The sequence below is a fragment of the Rousettus aegyptiacus genome, unplaced genomic scaffold (assembly GCF_014176215.1).
Source record: "Rousettus aegyptiacus isolate mRouAeg1 unplaced genomic scaffold, mRouAeg1.p scaffold_m13_p_4, whole genome shotgun sequence".
NCBI classification, from domain to species: Eukaryota; Metazoa; Chordata; class Mammalia; order Chiroptera; family Pteropodidae; genus Rousettus; species Rousettus aegyptiacus.
The window spans coordinates 62,054,676-62,072,979 of record NW_023416307.1 but is presented as its reverse complement, the minus strand read 5'-3'; the positions used below and the strand labels follow the sequence as shown (position 1 = coordinate 62,072,979).

Here is an 18,304-nt window from a genome sequence, read left to right as displayed (position 1 = left end):
ATAGATTCATTTTGCTTTATTCCTATTTTGTCACCTGTATTGTGTGGAAAGTAAAACATAGTAAATCAAAACATTATGGCCACCTCTGAGTACATCTTGATTCATAATTCTCTGAACCTTTATACCCAACATTTTGAACCATGTAAATTCACAGAGACTGAGTTTCTTAGCTATCCCATCTTCTGCCAAGGCATTACAACTTTCCTCTGTCAAAGAAGCTTAAAAGACTTCCTAAGGGTTAGTTTAAAAGACTCAGTTGTTGAATAATCTGGGACTAATTTAAATTTACAAATGAATCTGATGGAAATGTAGATATTCATCTACTCTAAATTAAATAACCTAGAACCAACACCATTCCAGGAAGCATTTGGGCAGATATGTCAGCTCAATTGCGTATGAAGTCCACGGAACCTACAGTTTGAATACTTAAATTCTTAAATTTGATTTGAGCAAAATTGCTAAAGAGGCAAAAGGATAATCTCAAATCCCAACCCTTTCTAGTTCAATAGTTTTTTAAAAAGTATATTTATTAACTCAATTTTAAATGTCTTCTATAGTGTCTCTGTGTCCTAACCAGTACATCTGTATGTTGGGTGGCTGTTTACTTTAGGCTTTTATGTAAGCCCTAGCAAGATCTTAGCATTAATCCAATCACTACATCAGGCTATGATTAATTTGCTGTAGCATTGATTTTTAAGGGTCAGAGAAAAAAATCTCCTTAGTGGGATGGGGCTGGGAAGCATTAAGGAATTATAGGCTGCATCTGCCAGAACTAAAATATTCATTCATATAATTTATTATAATGTTCTGTTTTATATGGCCTCTCATCTTCTGTATATTTCATGGATATGTTATACTTCGTAATTTAATTGCAGGCAAAGCAGACTACTATAATGTTGAGATCTCTAAAAGTCATTTAGAGGTGATCGTTAAACTTGTCTTGAATCAATGAACTAGAAGGTCATTTTCATTTGTGTAATCTTTAGCAGTTTACTATTTTACTAATGAGGAAATACAAGGCTAGAAAAATTAAATGGCTTCTCTGTCTAACATCATGGAATTGGGGAAGAGCTATATCTAGAAAGTCTCCCTTCTCTTGTCTCCCCTCCTTTGTATCTTATTTTTATGAACATTATTGTACCTTCATTAGCTATACCAAGAGCCAGACTCTATACAAAATGTTTTCACACATGTGATCTCAATGAATTCTCACAGTAAACTTGGAAAATAGCTATTGTGATTATCCTCATTTTATATGTATGAGGTGCAAAGAAGTTAAGTTACGTGACCAAGGTCATTTAACTAACAGTTAGTGAATCCCAGATTTTAAAGTAAAATTTGTTTCAGTTCAAACCCCAAGTCCCTGACCATCCTTTATACATAACATTGCTTTGAAAGATGACATTGTAATGTTCTCTTTCACTTTTCTCATTTCCCCAATGTCTCTCTTAAGGCAAAACATAATTTTCTAAATTGTTGATGCTCTGAGCTCAAACCCTTGTCTGAAAAATCATTCTTTTTGACCGCCCTTTGCTCCATGCATCACTGTCTATGTTAGGGATTCAAAACGTAGCTGGGAACTTTAGTTAATGATGGATGGCACTATCCAGAGCACAATCACTTTTCTCCAGTTCCTTCGAATCTGCTATTGACACAAGTAGAGAAAAACAAATTCAAATTCTTTTCATTAAGGAAATAATGAAGCAATAAGTGCAAACTAATATTTTGGCAAAAGACTATTGTTATCATTAGAAAATCAATAAAAACAATACTTTGCATTTTGTGTTAATAATAGGTAATTTTGCAGTGAGTTTACTTTGGTGTCAGTCACTTAGTGTGTCATCAGTCTTCACATCCATCTGTTTTACAGACAATAGAACAGAGTGGCTCAGAGAGACTAAGCATCTTGTTTAAGGTCACAGTGCTAGGAAATGGCATTGCCAAGAACTGAAGCAGATCTAACAACAGAGCTTGTGTTCTATACTCGATTGCTCCAAAATCATACAGGTATTTTTTTTGATAGCTGTGTAAAGGTTTAAATGTGGTTGTCATACAAGGTTTCAGAGTCAAATATGGCAAATGATCCCCAGTGGAAAAATCTCTGATACATATCTAACAAATATTTCCACTGGGTGTGTACATAAGAAGTTTATGAAGACCAGGCTGGAGGCTACTTGGTCTTCCCCGACAGTGGTCACTATCAAGAAACCACATCTTTTGAAAGATTGTTCATTGGTGGTGTAAACCACTGGGAGGAAGACTCTGCAAGTCTCCATTGTCACAGCAGAGGACCCAACACTGTGGAAAACTCATTTCCTCCCGAGATCGTTATGGGCCCAGATTGCTTCTTAACTTTTAGCTCATTTTTCTTTTTCTCTTTCCATACTTAGATTTTTTTCTTACTCTCTGTTCTCAATATCTAGGAACTCTTGCTTCCATTGTCTGTTTAAAAACATACTCTAATCTTTTTTAATATGATAATATTTTGGTTTAATTTCTCATACTAATACTCCATGCTTGCTTAGCTTTCTGCCTAAATTTTTGAAAAACATTATTTCTGTTTTAAATTATTTTTCATCTTTCTCATGTTTGTGTTTTAAACTTCTTACACCATACTTATGAATACAGGGATTATAATAGAGCAGAATGCTCACACAATGGAGAGTAAGGACTTCTTTCACCCGAGCTTTTCTTCGATAATCCAAATGGTTCTCCCAGGTCACTGGGAAAATAGTTCTCCAAAGACTCTTCCTGAACTACTTAGAATATTTGTAGTTTAGCTCATGCCAGAGTGTATCTCAGGGTAGGGTCCCTGAGAAACAGACACTCTGGTGAGATTTGCCTGTAGGAGTTTCCATGGGAACTGCTCTTGGGAACAATACATACAAGGGCATGAAGGAAGCAAGATGGGGGAGAAAGAGAAGTTGACTTGTGATAACTTTGCAGCAGAAGCCTCAGCCTATCCCACCATGGAGCTCTGGAGCTAGGATGAACCTTCAGAGTTGACCAGAATTGAGACTAGGGACCAGGCTTTTATACCCACCCACTTCCCATTATCCTTTTATTACATATGGGCTGTTCCCTGGAAGAAAGCATAAACATGGGGAGGCAGCTCTCTTGAGACGGAGGAAATTCTTAGAGAGTGACTCCACTATAGGCCATTAGCAGGCAACACTCTCAGCAGCAGGGGAAATGAGTACCTCAGTCTTGAATGAGGGAGTTGGTCAGCACAGCACAGTATCTACTGCAAGACTCCAATTTTTTCAGTGCCAATAGCTACTTAATTCTCTGAGATGATTTTGTTTCATGATATCTTTAGTGGCTTGAATGGTGGATTCCAAAAAGAGATGTGCAAGACATAACTCACAGTGCCTGTAAATGTGACCGAATTTGGGGGTGGGGGTGGGGTGGGGAAGGTCTTTGCAAATGTAATTAAGTTAAATGTCTCAGAATGAGATCATCCTGGATCAAGGGGGTGTGCCCTAAACCCAATGACTAATTGACTAATATCTTTATATGAAACAGAAGAGATGACACAGGGAGAGGAGAAGAAGGACATGTGAAGATTAACCCAGAGATTAGGGTGATACTAACAGACCCCAAAAGCTGAAAAGCTAATGAGCAGATTGTCCTCTATAGCCTTGGGAGGGACAGCAGCACAGCTGGCATTTTGATTTTGGACTTCTTGTCTACAGAACTGTGAAAGAATACATTTCTGTTATTTTAAGCCACCAAGTTTGTGGTAATTTGTTACAGCAGCCTTATAAGCTAATACAATATGTTACACCATTTAATCCTTACCTAAGAAATTATGTTTTTAAAACCATAGTCTCCAATATCTCTAGGCAATGCATTTAGTGCATACCATGACAACGAATTTCAAGATCCAGGACTACGCGGCCATTTGCCATTCACAACCATTGGTCTGGTAGAATGTCTTGATAGATATTCATGAAAAAGAGTCTTTGTTTATCATTTGCAAATGGGTTCTACTTTGAAACCAGTCAATTTTTGGTTTGCTTATTCTCAAGTACATATTTTTCTTCCAAATAGTTTATGGGAGTATTTCCATGGCCCGATATGCTTCTTTCACATATTATAAAGGTAAAAGATTTGTTGGGAAAATCCAAGGACTTTCCCAAGTAAGTGTTTCAAGTTGATGCCTTTGCGCACTCTTTTTTTTTCCAGTTGCTTTTTAAAATTAAATTTATTGGAGTGACATTGGTTAATAAGATTATATAAGTTTTAAGTGTACAATATCTGTATATTACATTGTATACTCATCACTCAAAGTTTAGTCTCTTTTCATCACCATATATTTGACCCCTTTTACTTTCTTCAACCTCTCCTTGCCCCCCCTTTTCTTCTGGTAACCATCATACTGTTGTCTGTGTCAATGAATTATTTGTTTTGTTCATTCCTTTGTTCTTTTCTGCTTTATATCCCACATATGAGTGAAGTCATATGATTCTTGTCCTTTTCCGTTTGATTTATTTTTCTTAGCACGATACTCTCAAGATCCATCCACTATTGTAAAATACTGTCACAAATGACAGTATTTTATCTTTTCTTAGAGGAACCTTGGTCCTACCTGAAATGTTGAGACCTAATGAAAAGAGGAGATCCATTAAGTAGTAACAGTTGGTCTCCCCAGAGAATGCTCCTGACATATGAGGAGGTGACATACATAATGGAACTGAGGGGTGCTGATCCTTTGCCTGTCTTTAAAAGCAAGAACTAAATGCTTTTCAACAGCAATTACTGTCTCAAAGAATGTCTTAGTCTCCATATAGTGAACAAAATGAAACAAGTCTCCTGATTTCAACTATTTTAATCTCTTATGAAAGCCTCTTGCAGGCATTGCCAATAGGGGGAACTCTTTCCCATGAAAGGACACACCTCATGTTGCACCAGGCTGAAAGAAGTGGCATATTTTCAAGCCTTCTCAAAGAAAGAAAAGGATCCTCCACCATCTCTGATTCCCCACCCTGCTGCACATTCTCTGACTGGTGTTTTCTGAGATGCCTCCTCACCAGTAGGCTGTACACTCAATGGTGAGCCCTCCCCTGGTGCAGGGTGGCCAACAAAGAAAGCCTGCAGTCTTTTCTGTTACAATAACTAAGGATTACAAAGCCAGTATGCTGTGTGTTGCCTGCTTGTCCCTCCAGATGCATCGTGTTCATTGTCCTGGGAGTCTAAGCTGTGTGGACTGTATAAATGGTTTTAGCAAATGGATGCACATAAATATCTTGACCTCACTCTCTTTCCTCCCTCTGGGGAAGGAGATATTTATGCCCTCAACTCCCTACTTTAGAGGTTGCTATGACTTGTCTATACTTCTATACTAGAGGCCACCTTCCTGTCAGGAATCCCTGTTTTACTGTTACTTTCCGTCTCCCCTTTCTCTCTGTCTTTCTGTCTGTTTGTCTGTCTGTCTCTCTCTCGATCAACTCTTATTTTCCCTCATAAGAGGAAAAGGAAATGGCTTTCCAGTGTTGCTGACCCTGAGAATTATGACATCCCTGTTGTGTCCCTATACCGCATCACGGCTTTATAAGTAAACTTTCTACTAAATTCTACCCAATTATCACTTTTGAGCATGCTTTTTGTTTTCTGCTCGGAGGAAATTGGTTTACCAAGTCTGGATAATGCAGCTCCCAAGGAGCAATAACTGCAGCGAATGCTAAGCCACTAATGGCAGCCAAAGTTGCATTGTGGCTTTTCTGATGTTTTTTAATATTATGTGTCTATATGTAAGGGATCTAGTTTTATCATAGTCATATCCTCGTAGTTTCAGAATTACACTCTTTAACTCTCTAAAAAAAATCTTGTCATTGGTAGAGGTATATTCGTCACCGTTATTTCTATCTTAAGTACTGCTATTGAATTCCAAGGCTCATGTGACAGGATTTCTTTATTTTTTACAGTGATTTAAGCATTTAACAAGTAAGATATGAAATGTCTTAACCTTTATATTCACTTTGTCAAGGTACATATTGTTGGTTTTTTTATAAGCTGTTAATTTCTTTAGTTTTGTATACTTCACAAGTATACAAAGGGACCTAAAAGTCATAATTTTTGGTGGATCCAACAGGAGTCCTTGAAATGCTCATATTTAAAGAGGTCACTCCTCTCCCTGATAATGCTGAAATGACATGAGGAGAGAGGAGAAGTCCTTTACCTTTGCCTTTAAGATCAGTCCTAGTCCCTGACATGTAGATGGAGTCCAATATTTGTTGAGAAGCTCTTCAGAATGAAGAATATGTCTTATTTTTAGAACTATTTGTATACCTGTTTCAATTTTGTGGACATTGTGAGATGAGTATGCTATATTGTTCCCCTTTATGGTAAGTGGTATTACTTAGTCAAGAGAGTTTCACCAAAAATACTCATATAGTATCTATTATGTGTCCAATACAGTTCTAGGGGCTGGGGATAGAGCAATGAGTAGGGAGACAGCCTTAGCAGGCATTCTGCCCCAAAACACAGCCCTAGATAAGTATCTGTTCGCAGTTATTTTGGAATATTATTCTCTGGAGCAGGAATGGGAAATTGAAAAGAATAAAGCAGGGAAAGCAGAAAAGTCATTCTAAGGGTGCATTATTAAGCAGCTCATACAGCGGATAAATGTGCCTGAGTCCCTCTGGGCACCCACTGAGGAGCCCTGCAAAACATTCCTTAGAATGACCAAGCTGAATGCCAGAAGAGAATGGATTTATGCACCAGTTTCTGCTCTCAGTTGGTTCTGTGTTGCCCTATGGGGTGTTGATGCTCTTGCACTCCTGGGGTTATGCATATGTCAGAATGAATGGGGCACTGTGTCTCTGCCCTGAAGCTGTCGTATGTGAGTGAATCACTTTGCTGGGGAGTGAATCTAATTGACAACCCAGTACCCACATTTCAGCCTATTTTAGTTGTTTTTTTCTTGTGGTCATGTAAATAGCAAAGTTAATGATATGATTAATCTTTACTGGAAAAAAAAAATGGCCCAAGAAAAAGCCAAAGCCTTGAGTTCAATATTTACGGTATAAATAACTGACTTAAGGTTTATCTTTTCTCTTCACTGGGCACCAAATTACTCAATTAAAAAATAAGGGAGTCAATTCTTCTGAAGTTCTATGGTACCATAACTATGGTGAGAGTGAGAAACTGATATTTTAGGGTAAAACAGAGCTTTGAGGATCATCTTAAGAGGAGGACTTTCCACACATAATGTTTTCCATTGTTCACTTGTTTGCATCACCATCTAGTTCTCCTAGAAATGTGGCCTTCCCAAATAGATGTTGGATAACTAGTGCAGCCTCCACATTCAGCCACAGATTGTGTGCACGGAGGATACAGGAGAGACTATAAAGAGAAAGAAAATTGTTTAGATGTAAATAGGAGACTTGTAGTGGCTTTTCCGAGCAAAACCAAAGGGAAAGGTGCATAATAAATGACCAAAAGAGTGAAAATAAAATTAACTGATGCCAGGTTATATAATACCAGGGTGAAGTTACTTTACTACCTTCAATTAAAAAATGGTGTGTCTGGTTTCACCCAGAGAGTTGGTCAGAATTCCTCCAAGAAATTAAATTGGAAAGCAAAAAAGTGAACGAGTAAATACACAAACAGAAACTTGTTAAAAGAATATAAATATACATAAAAATCACTCACTATGGCATCCTTTGTGATATATAGGTATACGTTAATACATAGAAATGTCATAGGAATTTTACAAAGTATGACCTTTAGGTTGTTTCTTATTTGTCAAGATATTGGAGGTAATTTACATTTTAGTTTGAAGAATGATTAGTTTCAATATGTTGTCGAATAACTTAATAGTGTAATATAAGGCTCAATATAACAAGTAGTATAGAATTCTTTATAACAAACTTTAACCTTGGGCAAGACACTTTCACCTCTCAGGGCTCAGTTTCTTCATATGTAAAATGAAGGGCTCTTTCTTTTCTAGGTAATCATACAGTTCCTTCTAGCTCCAACATTCTATAGGTCTTGGCAGAAAATAGACATCCTTCGGGTGCAAGTATGCTCATACCTCTGTTTTTATTTCTTCCACAAAAAAAGCAAATCTTTCCAAAGTTAGACTCAATTTATGGAGAGGGAAGGTATGCTTTTATTCACAACTATCCTCTATATTCTCATAGTCCACTCTGGGGTCTGAGGCTCCAAACAATGTCCCTGGTCTCTGTAAGATCCTCAATGAAATGAAATGAAATAATGTGCATTGCACTGTTTTCATTGAGCTAGAAATGAAACAGTAATTTAAAAAAGATGTTCAGCAATGAGGACTAACTTTCTATCTTACTCATTTCCCCTCCCTTTTATAACCCTTTTGTTTCCACATGATATCTCTATGTTAATCTGTACTCATAAAACTACAATGTGGTTAAGACTATTTTTGCAATCATCTACAAAAGAATCACACATGTGATTTAGCTCCATACTATCCCTTTTTTTAAGCTCTGAAATCAATGACAATACTTCTCAAGATATTCTTCTCTTCATTGAATGTAGAGACATTTTAAATAAATTTCAACATTTTGAAACCAGGTAGAATGTAGAATTTAAAATATTTCTTCTCGCTTTGGCTATGTTAACTTAACCTTAGAAATATTAATGGCTTTAAAAATGTATTTCTGTAAAAACCAACATTATTGAGTTATTATTGAGTCAGCATTCTGGCAAAATCAAGATTCTCTTTCTCTCTCTTCTTATTTCAACTTGTCACTAAAAAGAAATATGCAAAGATTACTAACAATAATTACCAGTTGAATTTTATGCTTGTATTTCTCAGAGTAAAACATTAAGTGGAAGTTTTATATTTATCTTACTTAAAAATAATTTTTCTGTGCATCCATACGATAAAATATTATGTGACCATTTAAAAGAAAAAGTTTCTTTGTTTTATAACATGTTTATGTCTGCAATATACTATAAAGTGAAAAAAGTATGGATTAGAGTGCATACAGTAAAAATAGTAAAAACCAATTTTGTTCATACATATATTTTTATAAAAGTCTAGAAAGATGTAAGACAAACTGTAAGTACTGTTTGCCGTGAGTGGTGAGTATTCCAGCTGTTTTTTATTTTCTCTATTAACCTTTTAAAATGTTTTCTGGTAATGAATAGATATTGATGTTGTCATTGGAAAAACATGTATTAAATTAAACTCATCTTTAATAGATGGAATTGAGCATGGTGGAAATGACGGTGATAAAAGACAGATTGTTGTGCTGAAAGTCCCATGAAATTCTTTCTCTTCCATTAAATGATAATTTTTAAAACTCATGAAATTTGCGTGAAAGCCAAAAGGAGCAAGTTGGCTTTCATTAGAGCAGGGCGTCTATGCTGTACCCTAACAGGTTATTCCTCACTATCTGTCCAACGTCCAGTGATCTTTTGGCAATCGCTCCTTGAGTTGGTGGCTCTTCTGGAAGGAATCCAGCTTGATTACAGGTTTTCTTTTCTCCTGATTCTGATGCATAAAACTTCAGAAGAGCTTTCGATTCTAAGTTCAATTGGACACAAAGCCTTACCTCCCCTTTCTTGTAATGTCCATGCCCCCATCTCACTTTGCCATAACCACTGCCAATTAGTAGGCTCTCATTCTCAGGTGCCTAAAAATCCCTAATAAGTTTTCTGCTTCCTCTTTTTTCCTTTTTTTTATTCAAGCTGCACATGTCCACTTAATTCATCCTACCTCTTAAAATGCTACTTTTAAATATATTACTCTTTTGATGAACATTCAAATAATTCTCTCTGACAAAGACAAAACAAGTCTATAGGTTAAATTCAAAGCCCTTCATAATCTAAACTCACCCCTTGGACGGTTTTGTCTGCCCTAAGCCCCGCTAAGGTCTCTGTTCAATGATAACAGCCAAATCACTGAATTTACCTTGAACATCACTACTACCAATCCTTGGTTCTTACTGGTTCCTCCGCCTGCAATGGCATACCTCCTAGATTCCACCAGACTCACTTCTATAATATAAAGCTAAGTGGATTCCGCACTTCAGATGTTCTTAGCCCACTTGATCCCTGGGAGATCTCTGTTGTCCTAAGGATCTGTCCTTACCTCTTCATTCGTCCTGTCCATTATGTTAGTCAACTCTTGTTGCATGGAGATGTTTTCTCTCAAGCAAAATGATAAATGCCTAAGGGCAAGAGCTGTGTTTTATCACTTGTGTGTTAAAATTACCCAGAACTATGGCTCTTCATAATCCTAACAGTTGGCACTCAAGATATAATTTTGATTAGCTGAAATATTGAGCATCATGATTTCTAAACATTTTAGGAGAGAAACATGTACAAAAGTATAACACATTTTTTTAAATAAAAGTAGTTAAGAATAAAATCTATGACAAATCAGTAATATGTGAGTTAACCTTTATGAAAACCACAAAAGTAAGTTTGTCATTTTTCTCAACTTCCTATTTGTAAAAATGTCCTTTTCTCATTGAGGGTGTTTAGATGGAGCATACGAAAAGTTCGTCCAAAATACACAATTATAACTCGTCTCTAGGAGAAATGATGTGTGCCCCAGCTTCTCTTTGTAAATAATTGAATTTGCCTCTGAAGTTCAAGAAGTTCAAGATTTCTTTTTGTGTGTGAAACTGACTGCTTCTGTTTTCTCTTTGTATGCAGCAGACTATAATCTAAGGCAGAAGAAATGCTTTGCAATTGGGATTTGGTGAGCAGGGAGGATAATAGAAGAGATTGACGTGACTTCCATAGAAGAGTTATTTTTAAGTATGAAGAATGCTTATACCCATGCTGAAAGGGCCTCTAGAAAGTACTACTGGGATTGAAAAGCAGTGGAGGCAAAAAAAAAAAAAAAAAAAAAAAAATCCTGTCATGTGGGATAGCCGCGCTGGTCTGTGGGGTGTTGCTGCCACCTGCTGCATGCAAACAGCTATGGAGGGGCTTTCGCCTGGGTCTTGACAGCTGCAGGACAGCAGGTGAGTTCCATTAACATTCTGTGGGCTTCTGAATTTTTTGCTCCCTTAGAGCCTGGGTGGGTCCCCAAAGGAAACTAGTCAAATCTGGTGACTCCAGACTGCAGAGGTTTCTAGGTATAAAAACCATGAACCAGGCCCTGAATAACTCCCAGAGAGGGTCAATTTATTTGTCCAGCAGCCACTGAAAGGGTGCCTTGAGCAACCCAGCCTCAATGAGAGGCAAGGATTCCTTTAAAAGTGAATCTGTAGCCCTGAAAAATGAATGGCAATTACCTTTTAGCTGAATTAGAGATGTTTTATTTATTTTTATTTTTAAAAAATGTTTTTGTAGAGTCGCTTTACTTTAAAGCAGTAAGAGATAGGAGACCTCTAAATATGTCAAGGGGGAAGAGATATTGTTCTTAAAGTAGTCAATAAATTTAGATTTTTATTGGTTTCTACTTAGGTAAATTCCTCTTGATATGAGAAATGGAGTGAGCTAACTGAATTTCTTCCCCAGGCTTATAATGTCCCAATTTAATCAGGACGCCAACCTAAAGATCAGAAACTTCCCAGTACATGTCTTGGACTGTTTTTGGCTCTTTATATTTCATCACTATAATTTTCTGGAATTTCTAGGGGGAACAGAGAAGAGATGAGGGCATCAAGAGCACGTTTTTAGTTTTGTTTATTAAACTTACACTGTGGTCCTCAGACTAATGCTTGTTTTCATAAGGTTGGACAGTGAAGCAGGAAAATCAATGCAGTCATGTCTGACAGGAGATAGTCATAATGTCCCTGAATTCCAGTCTCAGTTTGTAAATGGAGGTAACTGGGTGGGTGTAACAGATTTAGTAGCTAGCCGAGGTGGGAGATTCTCTGCCTTTGGATTCTGATTGTTTCAGCACTGTTCTATATGGCTTTTGGCTGAGGCATAAGCTCTCTGCCTTCAGCAAAAAAGGCCTCTAGCCAACAGGATGGGAGACATCCCTGTCTGACTTCCAGCCTCTCCTAGGCAAAGCGTAAAAAGTAGCCCTCATTTTCTTACCCCCAGGAAATGTGGATCTCCCTGCAAAAGGGGAGAGAATAACATTCAGGCTGATAGCTGATGCTCCCCTCTGTTACTTTTCAGATTTTATTAAAGTTAAATGTGTTCATTCTTTGTTCTTTAACCCCGGAACAATTCTGGAAAGAAAACATATTTTAAAATTGAGCAGAAAAACTATTACAAAAGACACTAAGCTCACATTCGTTAAATGACTGTGCTCTTGAAAAGAAATATATAAAAAACACATTATGAACTGCTCTGCATGATCCTTTTTGTTTGGATTTTAGAAGCAGTTTGACTGACACAATCCCGAAGGATTGAGAGGATCTTTGTATACCGAAAATCTTTTAACAAAGGTGATGCACAAGATTTCAGAGAACAATTTTAATGTTCTGTTGAAGGTTATACTGAGCTCTGAACCACATTACTTTCCTGTCTAACATTTCATTTCCTGGTCTTGCCAAGTGATAAACAGACCCAGGCATGCGGTAGATTTGGGGTTTTTCAGCACGGAGAGGGTGGTTGGAGTTTGCTTAGTTAAAGGCACCAATTGACTTCTGTGAACATGATGGAAATGCTGGTGTAAGGCCTTCAGGAGACGATGGAGAAAAAATGGACATACTGTGCTGTCTATTCCATCATCCAGATACATTTTGTCAGGGGTAAGGCTTCCAGTTGTCCTTTCTTGTCAAATCGGCTGCCTGAGGGAGGCACGTGGGGTCTCTGTTCATTTAAAATGCCTGTGACTGCTGCTGAAATTGAGCACTAAAGACAGATAGTTACTAAGATTTTCAGTTATGTGTTTAAGTGGCAGCTGTGGGAGGGCTGTTGAAGTCTAGAAATGATTGCTAATGAATACTAAAATTAAGAAGGGAATGGGTAGTTTGCACCACAGCTCAGAGACATTTTCACCCATTTCCTTCCTAAGAGGATCTCTGGAGTAACTGGAAAATTTTGCTTCTTGAAAATGTAATGCTCTCCAAATGAGATAACAAATTTGGAATACTGAATAAATAAATAAATAAATCACAAAGCCATCCATGGTCAGAGAACCTTGCTCAACTTTTTCTCTCTTTCATGTATCTTTTTGTTTGCTTGTTTTTTCCTTTGGAATATAATAAGCATTTCTCTTCTAAATACTAATGTCTTTGGAAGTTGAACAGACGCTGAATTTCAATGAAGCATGTGTAGGTATAGGCCTGGGAGACAAAGTGGGGTCCTTGTGATAGTGGGATAGAACGCCTAAAAGGCCCATTTAAAAATAGCAGGAAGAAAGATGAGTTCTGTATCCCACAGCATGAGGGTATTACAGTGATTGTGAGTGTCTTAAGAATTAACTGTGCTTTTCAGACATAGCTACGAAGATTTTGAGGAGTATTCTAAATCAAAGGAGACTTTGGAATATATTGCTGCAGATAGGATCAGAGGCATATTCAGGCAAAGGAGAGCTCACAGGAAGCTACATTAAACTGTACTAACCTCTCCCTACCCAAATTTTGGCATCTATAAAAGTTTAATAATTCGAAGTTGTCAAGTACCTTTGAGAGCCTTGTTTCTTCTCAGTTGCTTGTCATCTTTTTATCTTTTCCCTTTGTGAGCTTCTGTGGTGCCTGTCACAATAATGTATCATTCCTGTAAAAGTATTCCATGTTATTTCTAAAACTGAGGCCTACACTATTGAAGGTACGTCAAAGACTCAATACTTAACATATTTTAAGTGCCCTGTATTATTTGATTGGAGAGCTTATGGGAAGGAATCATCTTTTATGTCTGATATTTCAAAGCATTAATTATAGATGATGCTGACCAATAGTTTATCTTTAGTGGAATCTTTACCTGAGATATTTTCTCCCCTCCTCCCCTTACAAACCCCGTGAAGATAAAGGCCATTTCTACCTTCATACATTGAATATTAAATTTCCTCCCATTCTCAACCAATTTGGGAGGCAGTTTGGAGGTTATGAGGTTATAGAAGGAGCACAATCTCTAGGCAGCCAAATTCATGTTCTTTTATTGATGTGTGACTTGGGTCAAATCACTTAATCTGCCTGTGCCTCAGTTTCCTCCTTGATAAAGAATGTTGATATAACATCACTTTGGTATAAGAGAAGGATTAAACAAGAAAATATTTGTAAAAGCCTCTTGTAAATACATATTTTTAAAAACTGCTACACACGGCTCACAGTTATTTTTGTGGTTTTAGAAAATACCACTTGAATGTTATATGCAGCTGTTGATTTATAACAAAAAAAATTATTAAAAGTAAGAATAGTTGCCATAATGTTTGCTAGTGAGTTTCAATTTTAAATAGTCTTAATTTTTATTCATAGGTAGTCAGAGATCGTAAATTATTTTTTAGATGGACCAACCAATGAGGAAATAAATATTCTGAAGTCAATAAGTCCCTCTAGTGTCTTTAAGTAAATGACTCCTTATATGTATTGAATATCATGTTTTTCTATCTGTATTATATACAAACTCTCTCTGACCCCTAAGGCAGCTGGAAAAGAATTCCTCAGCTGCTACCTTCACCTCACCAAAGTGACCAAGGTTTATAATTGAGTCACTCCATGTGAATCATGCAAACTAATGGCTCATGTGTTTCCTTTTCAGGAGTATGGGAAGAAACATTCAATTCAGGAAAAGACATTTATGCTTTACCTGGGTCTGATGTCAACCTGACCTGCCAAACACAGAAGAAGGGCATCTTGGTGCAAACACAATGGTCCAAGGTCACTGAAAAGGTAGACCTCATTGCCCTTTATCATCCCCAACGTGGCTTCTATTGTGCCAATGGGATTCCCTGTACGTCACTGGTGGCTTTCACAGAAACTCCTGGGAATGTGTCAAAATGGACTCTGCTCTTAAAGAACATGTCTTCCTCACTCAGCGGGAAGTATGAGTGCAGCTTCACTTTGTATCCAGAGGGCATTCAGACCAAAATCTACAACCTTCTCATTAAAACAAATGGTAAGCATACAGATATGTATTATGCGCTAACCATGTGCTAGGCACGGTACTAAGTATGCAAGGCCGAACGGAAAAAGGTATTTCTTGGTAAAGGAGACAGACATTGATCATATAATTCCACCAATAAATATAAAATTGCAACAGCGATAAGTGGTAAGAGTTGCAATGGTCTTGTGAGAGAGTATATAATAGAGGCCAAGGAAATTGTCTCGAGGAAAGCAATGCTTCAGCTGAGATCTGAAGGAAGAGTAAACATTAACACCGTTTTGGAGGCGGAAGGTTCGTGAGTGATCTAGACAGAGATAACAGCTTGTGTGAAGGGCTTTGTGGTGTTTGAGGAAGTGGAAGGATACCAACAGGACTGTGGTGCAGATAATAAGAGATGAAGTGGGAGATATGGTGAGGACCAGATCATGTAAGACCTTGTCAATCATGTTGGGTTTTTTTTATTTTTATCTAGATGCCATGGGAAGAAATTGAAGTATTTTCAATAAAATGATGGCATGACGCTTATAGCCTGATTATATTTGTGTAATAAATAATCATTCTGGCTTCATGAGAATGAAGTGAAGGTGGACAAGAAAAAAAAAAGTGATGAAAAGTTAGGAGATAATTCCAGTAGCCCGGAGGAGACAGAGTGTTATTTGGGCAGATAGGGAAACAAAAAGATAAATTTTATACATCAGGTATAAAACAGATATGACTGGATAATAAAGTGAATATAAGGCAATTGCAATGTGAGCAAAGAAGGAAGTAAAATTTAGGTTGATATCCAAGTGTCTGGCACATATATCTGAATGCTGATACCATTCGCTGAGATAGGAGGCAAAGGAAGAAAAGGAGGTGTGTGGGAGAATTTATGAAAGTGGCTTTGCATATATTCAGTATAGGGTAGGTAAAGGTGCCAAAGAGGCTGCTGGACATGTAGTGTTCCCACAAACATGGTTGGGACATCTGCATTTGGAGGCAAGAATCCTAAATTTAAGTTCTGGCTCCTTCATGGCTAGAAAGGAATTTCACCTGGGGTCTATCATGTCAATTCTCTGAGCCCATCTGGAAAATTATGATAATAATGCCTACCCTTAATTATTTCTTCCAAAAATAAATGGTTTTCATTCCTAGTAATGAAAAAGAATTATAACTGAAGCCAACAAATAAAAAATACACTAGAAGTAAAATGTTTTTAACTCAGGGCAAAATGGCATGGTAATATAAGAATAACAACAAAAAATAACTCAGGAAGGATATGCTAAGGGAGCATAGAGCTGTGCAGGGCTAGTAGGTATGGATTTATTATCTCCTCTTCATTTCTTGTCAAGAGATAAGACCATGGTATTAGAACAGTACTCCTGTGGACCAAGACCTTCTCCATCCCCACCTTAAAATGCCCTACTCCTATCACTGTTTTCTAGAAAAAAAAAATTTCGAATTTAATTGAGGATGGGGTGGGGTTGGGTTGAATAGAGAGAAATAAAGAGAGCTGTATAGAACAATGGTTAGCTTTACAACTTTGGGGTCAGGTGGCCCAGATTTGAATGTTGTTTCTGTCATTTTGTGTGTGTGTATATATCATCTTTGAGTGTGTGTGTATATATACATACATAATCATATATATATAATCACATATCTGTATTTACATACATATATACATACATACACATATACATACATATATACACACACATATATGTAATCTTTGCCAAGTTATTTTAAGTCTCTAAGCTCAGGTTTCCTTATGTAACAAATACAGATAATGTAATACCCCCTTCATATATACCATTATTTTCATGATTAAATGAGATAATCTGTGTAAAACACTTAGCATAGTTCCTACCAAAGGAAAAGAGTTTGGTAAATGGTAGTTTTTATTAAAAATAGTAATATAAGAATGAATGAATTCTATTTCTCAGTTCTTATTAAAAATGAGTTATCCTCCCTCTCTTTTTATACTTGCTTAATTTGGAACCCAATAGGACATTTGACATACATTAGCACAAGTACACATTGACCTTGGCTTTAGACATAAATTTTGTAACTTCTGCCTAGATTGGTAAACCATAATATTATATATCTGAGGACTCTACCGAGAACTGGCAACATGGTTTGATATACCCTATAGGAAATAGGATGAGTATCCTATATGGAATAGGCTATATTTTCAACATGAAGACAACAGTGGAGAAATGGTAGTGTGTTATCCAGAAAGAAGAGTGGTGTTGCTTTTAAGGAATGTGTGTTTTTTAAAATAAAGGACAACCTCAGAAACAAAATTTGTAGCTACTAAAAACTGCAAATCAACAGAGAGACAGAAGCTATGTCTGTATCCTGTGGGGTTGGAAAATTCCTAGTCTTCTCAATTGGATAAAGAAGATGTGGTGTATATATATACATATATATATATACATATATATATGTATACACACACACACTCACACACAATGCAATATATATATATACACACACAATGCTATACACACACACACACACACACGCACACACACACACAATGCAATATTATTCAGTCATAAAAAAGAATGAAATTTTACTTTTTATGACAACATGGATGGACCCGAAAGGTATTATGCTAAGTAAAATAACTCAAACAGGATAAGACAAATACCATATGATTTTACTTATATGTGGAATCTAAAAAGAATAAAAATAAAAATAAACAACAAAACAGAAACAGACTAATAGATACAGAGAATAAACTGATATTTGCCAGATGGGAAGAGAGTTGGGGGCATGGGTGAAAAAGGTGAAGGGATTAAAAAGTACAAACTGGTAGTTTCGAAATAGTCAAGGAGATGTAAAGTACAGCATATGGAATATCGTCAATGATATTGTAATAACTATGTATAATGCCAAGTGGGTACTACCCTTATCAAATTGGGGATGGGGAACACTTTGTAAATTATGTAAATGTCTAACCACTTTGCTATACCCTTGAAAAAGAAGAAGAAGAAGAAGAAGAAGAAGAAGAAGAAGAAGAAGAAGAAGAGGAGGAGGAGGAGGAGGAGGAGGAGGAGGAGGTGTAGGAGTATTATTAGTATGGAGTGAGTATTCGTGCATGACGTCCAGACATAATCATGTCTACGACGCCTCCCCTCAATCCTCCTTCTGGCTTATTGAGGTCTTCTTAGTATGATTGCCTCCTGCTCATTATACCTCCATTCGTCCTCCTCCTCCTCCGCCTCCTCCTCCGCCTCCGCCTCCTCCTCCTCGCCTCCGCCTCCTCCGCCTCCTCTTTTCTTCGTTCGTCTGCTGCCTTACTTCTCTTCCTTCTTCCTTCTCCTCACTCCTTCTTCCTCCTCCTCCGCCTACCTCCTCCTCCTCCTCCTCCTCT

At 37.1% G+C, this 18,304-nt stretch overlaps 1 protein-coding gene across 5 annotated transcripts in view; it reads left to right on the top strand.

Moving 5' to 3' along the window:
* Positions 1–12,453: 12,453 nt before the first annotated feature.
* The window catches only part of CD96 (CD96 molecule), an 83,499-nt gene continuing 77,648 nt past the window's right edge, over positions 12,454–18,304 (top strand). For 3 of the 5 annotated variants that reach the window (XM_016149954.2, XM_016149935.2, XM_016149944.2), the window contains exons 1-2: positions 12,457–12,650; positions 14,602–14,958. In XM_016149954.2, the coding sequence (XP_016005440.1) occupies positions 12,590–12,650; positions 14,602–14,958 (418 nt within the window). In that variant the 5' untranslated portion in view covers positions 12,457–12,589. Of the gene's footprint in view, positions 12,651–14,601; positions 14,959–18,304 lie in introns of all 5 variants that reach the window. The other 2 variants (XM_016149967.2, XR_001597528.2) reach the window with 2 other exon arrangements.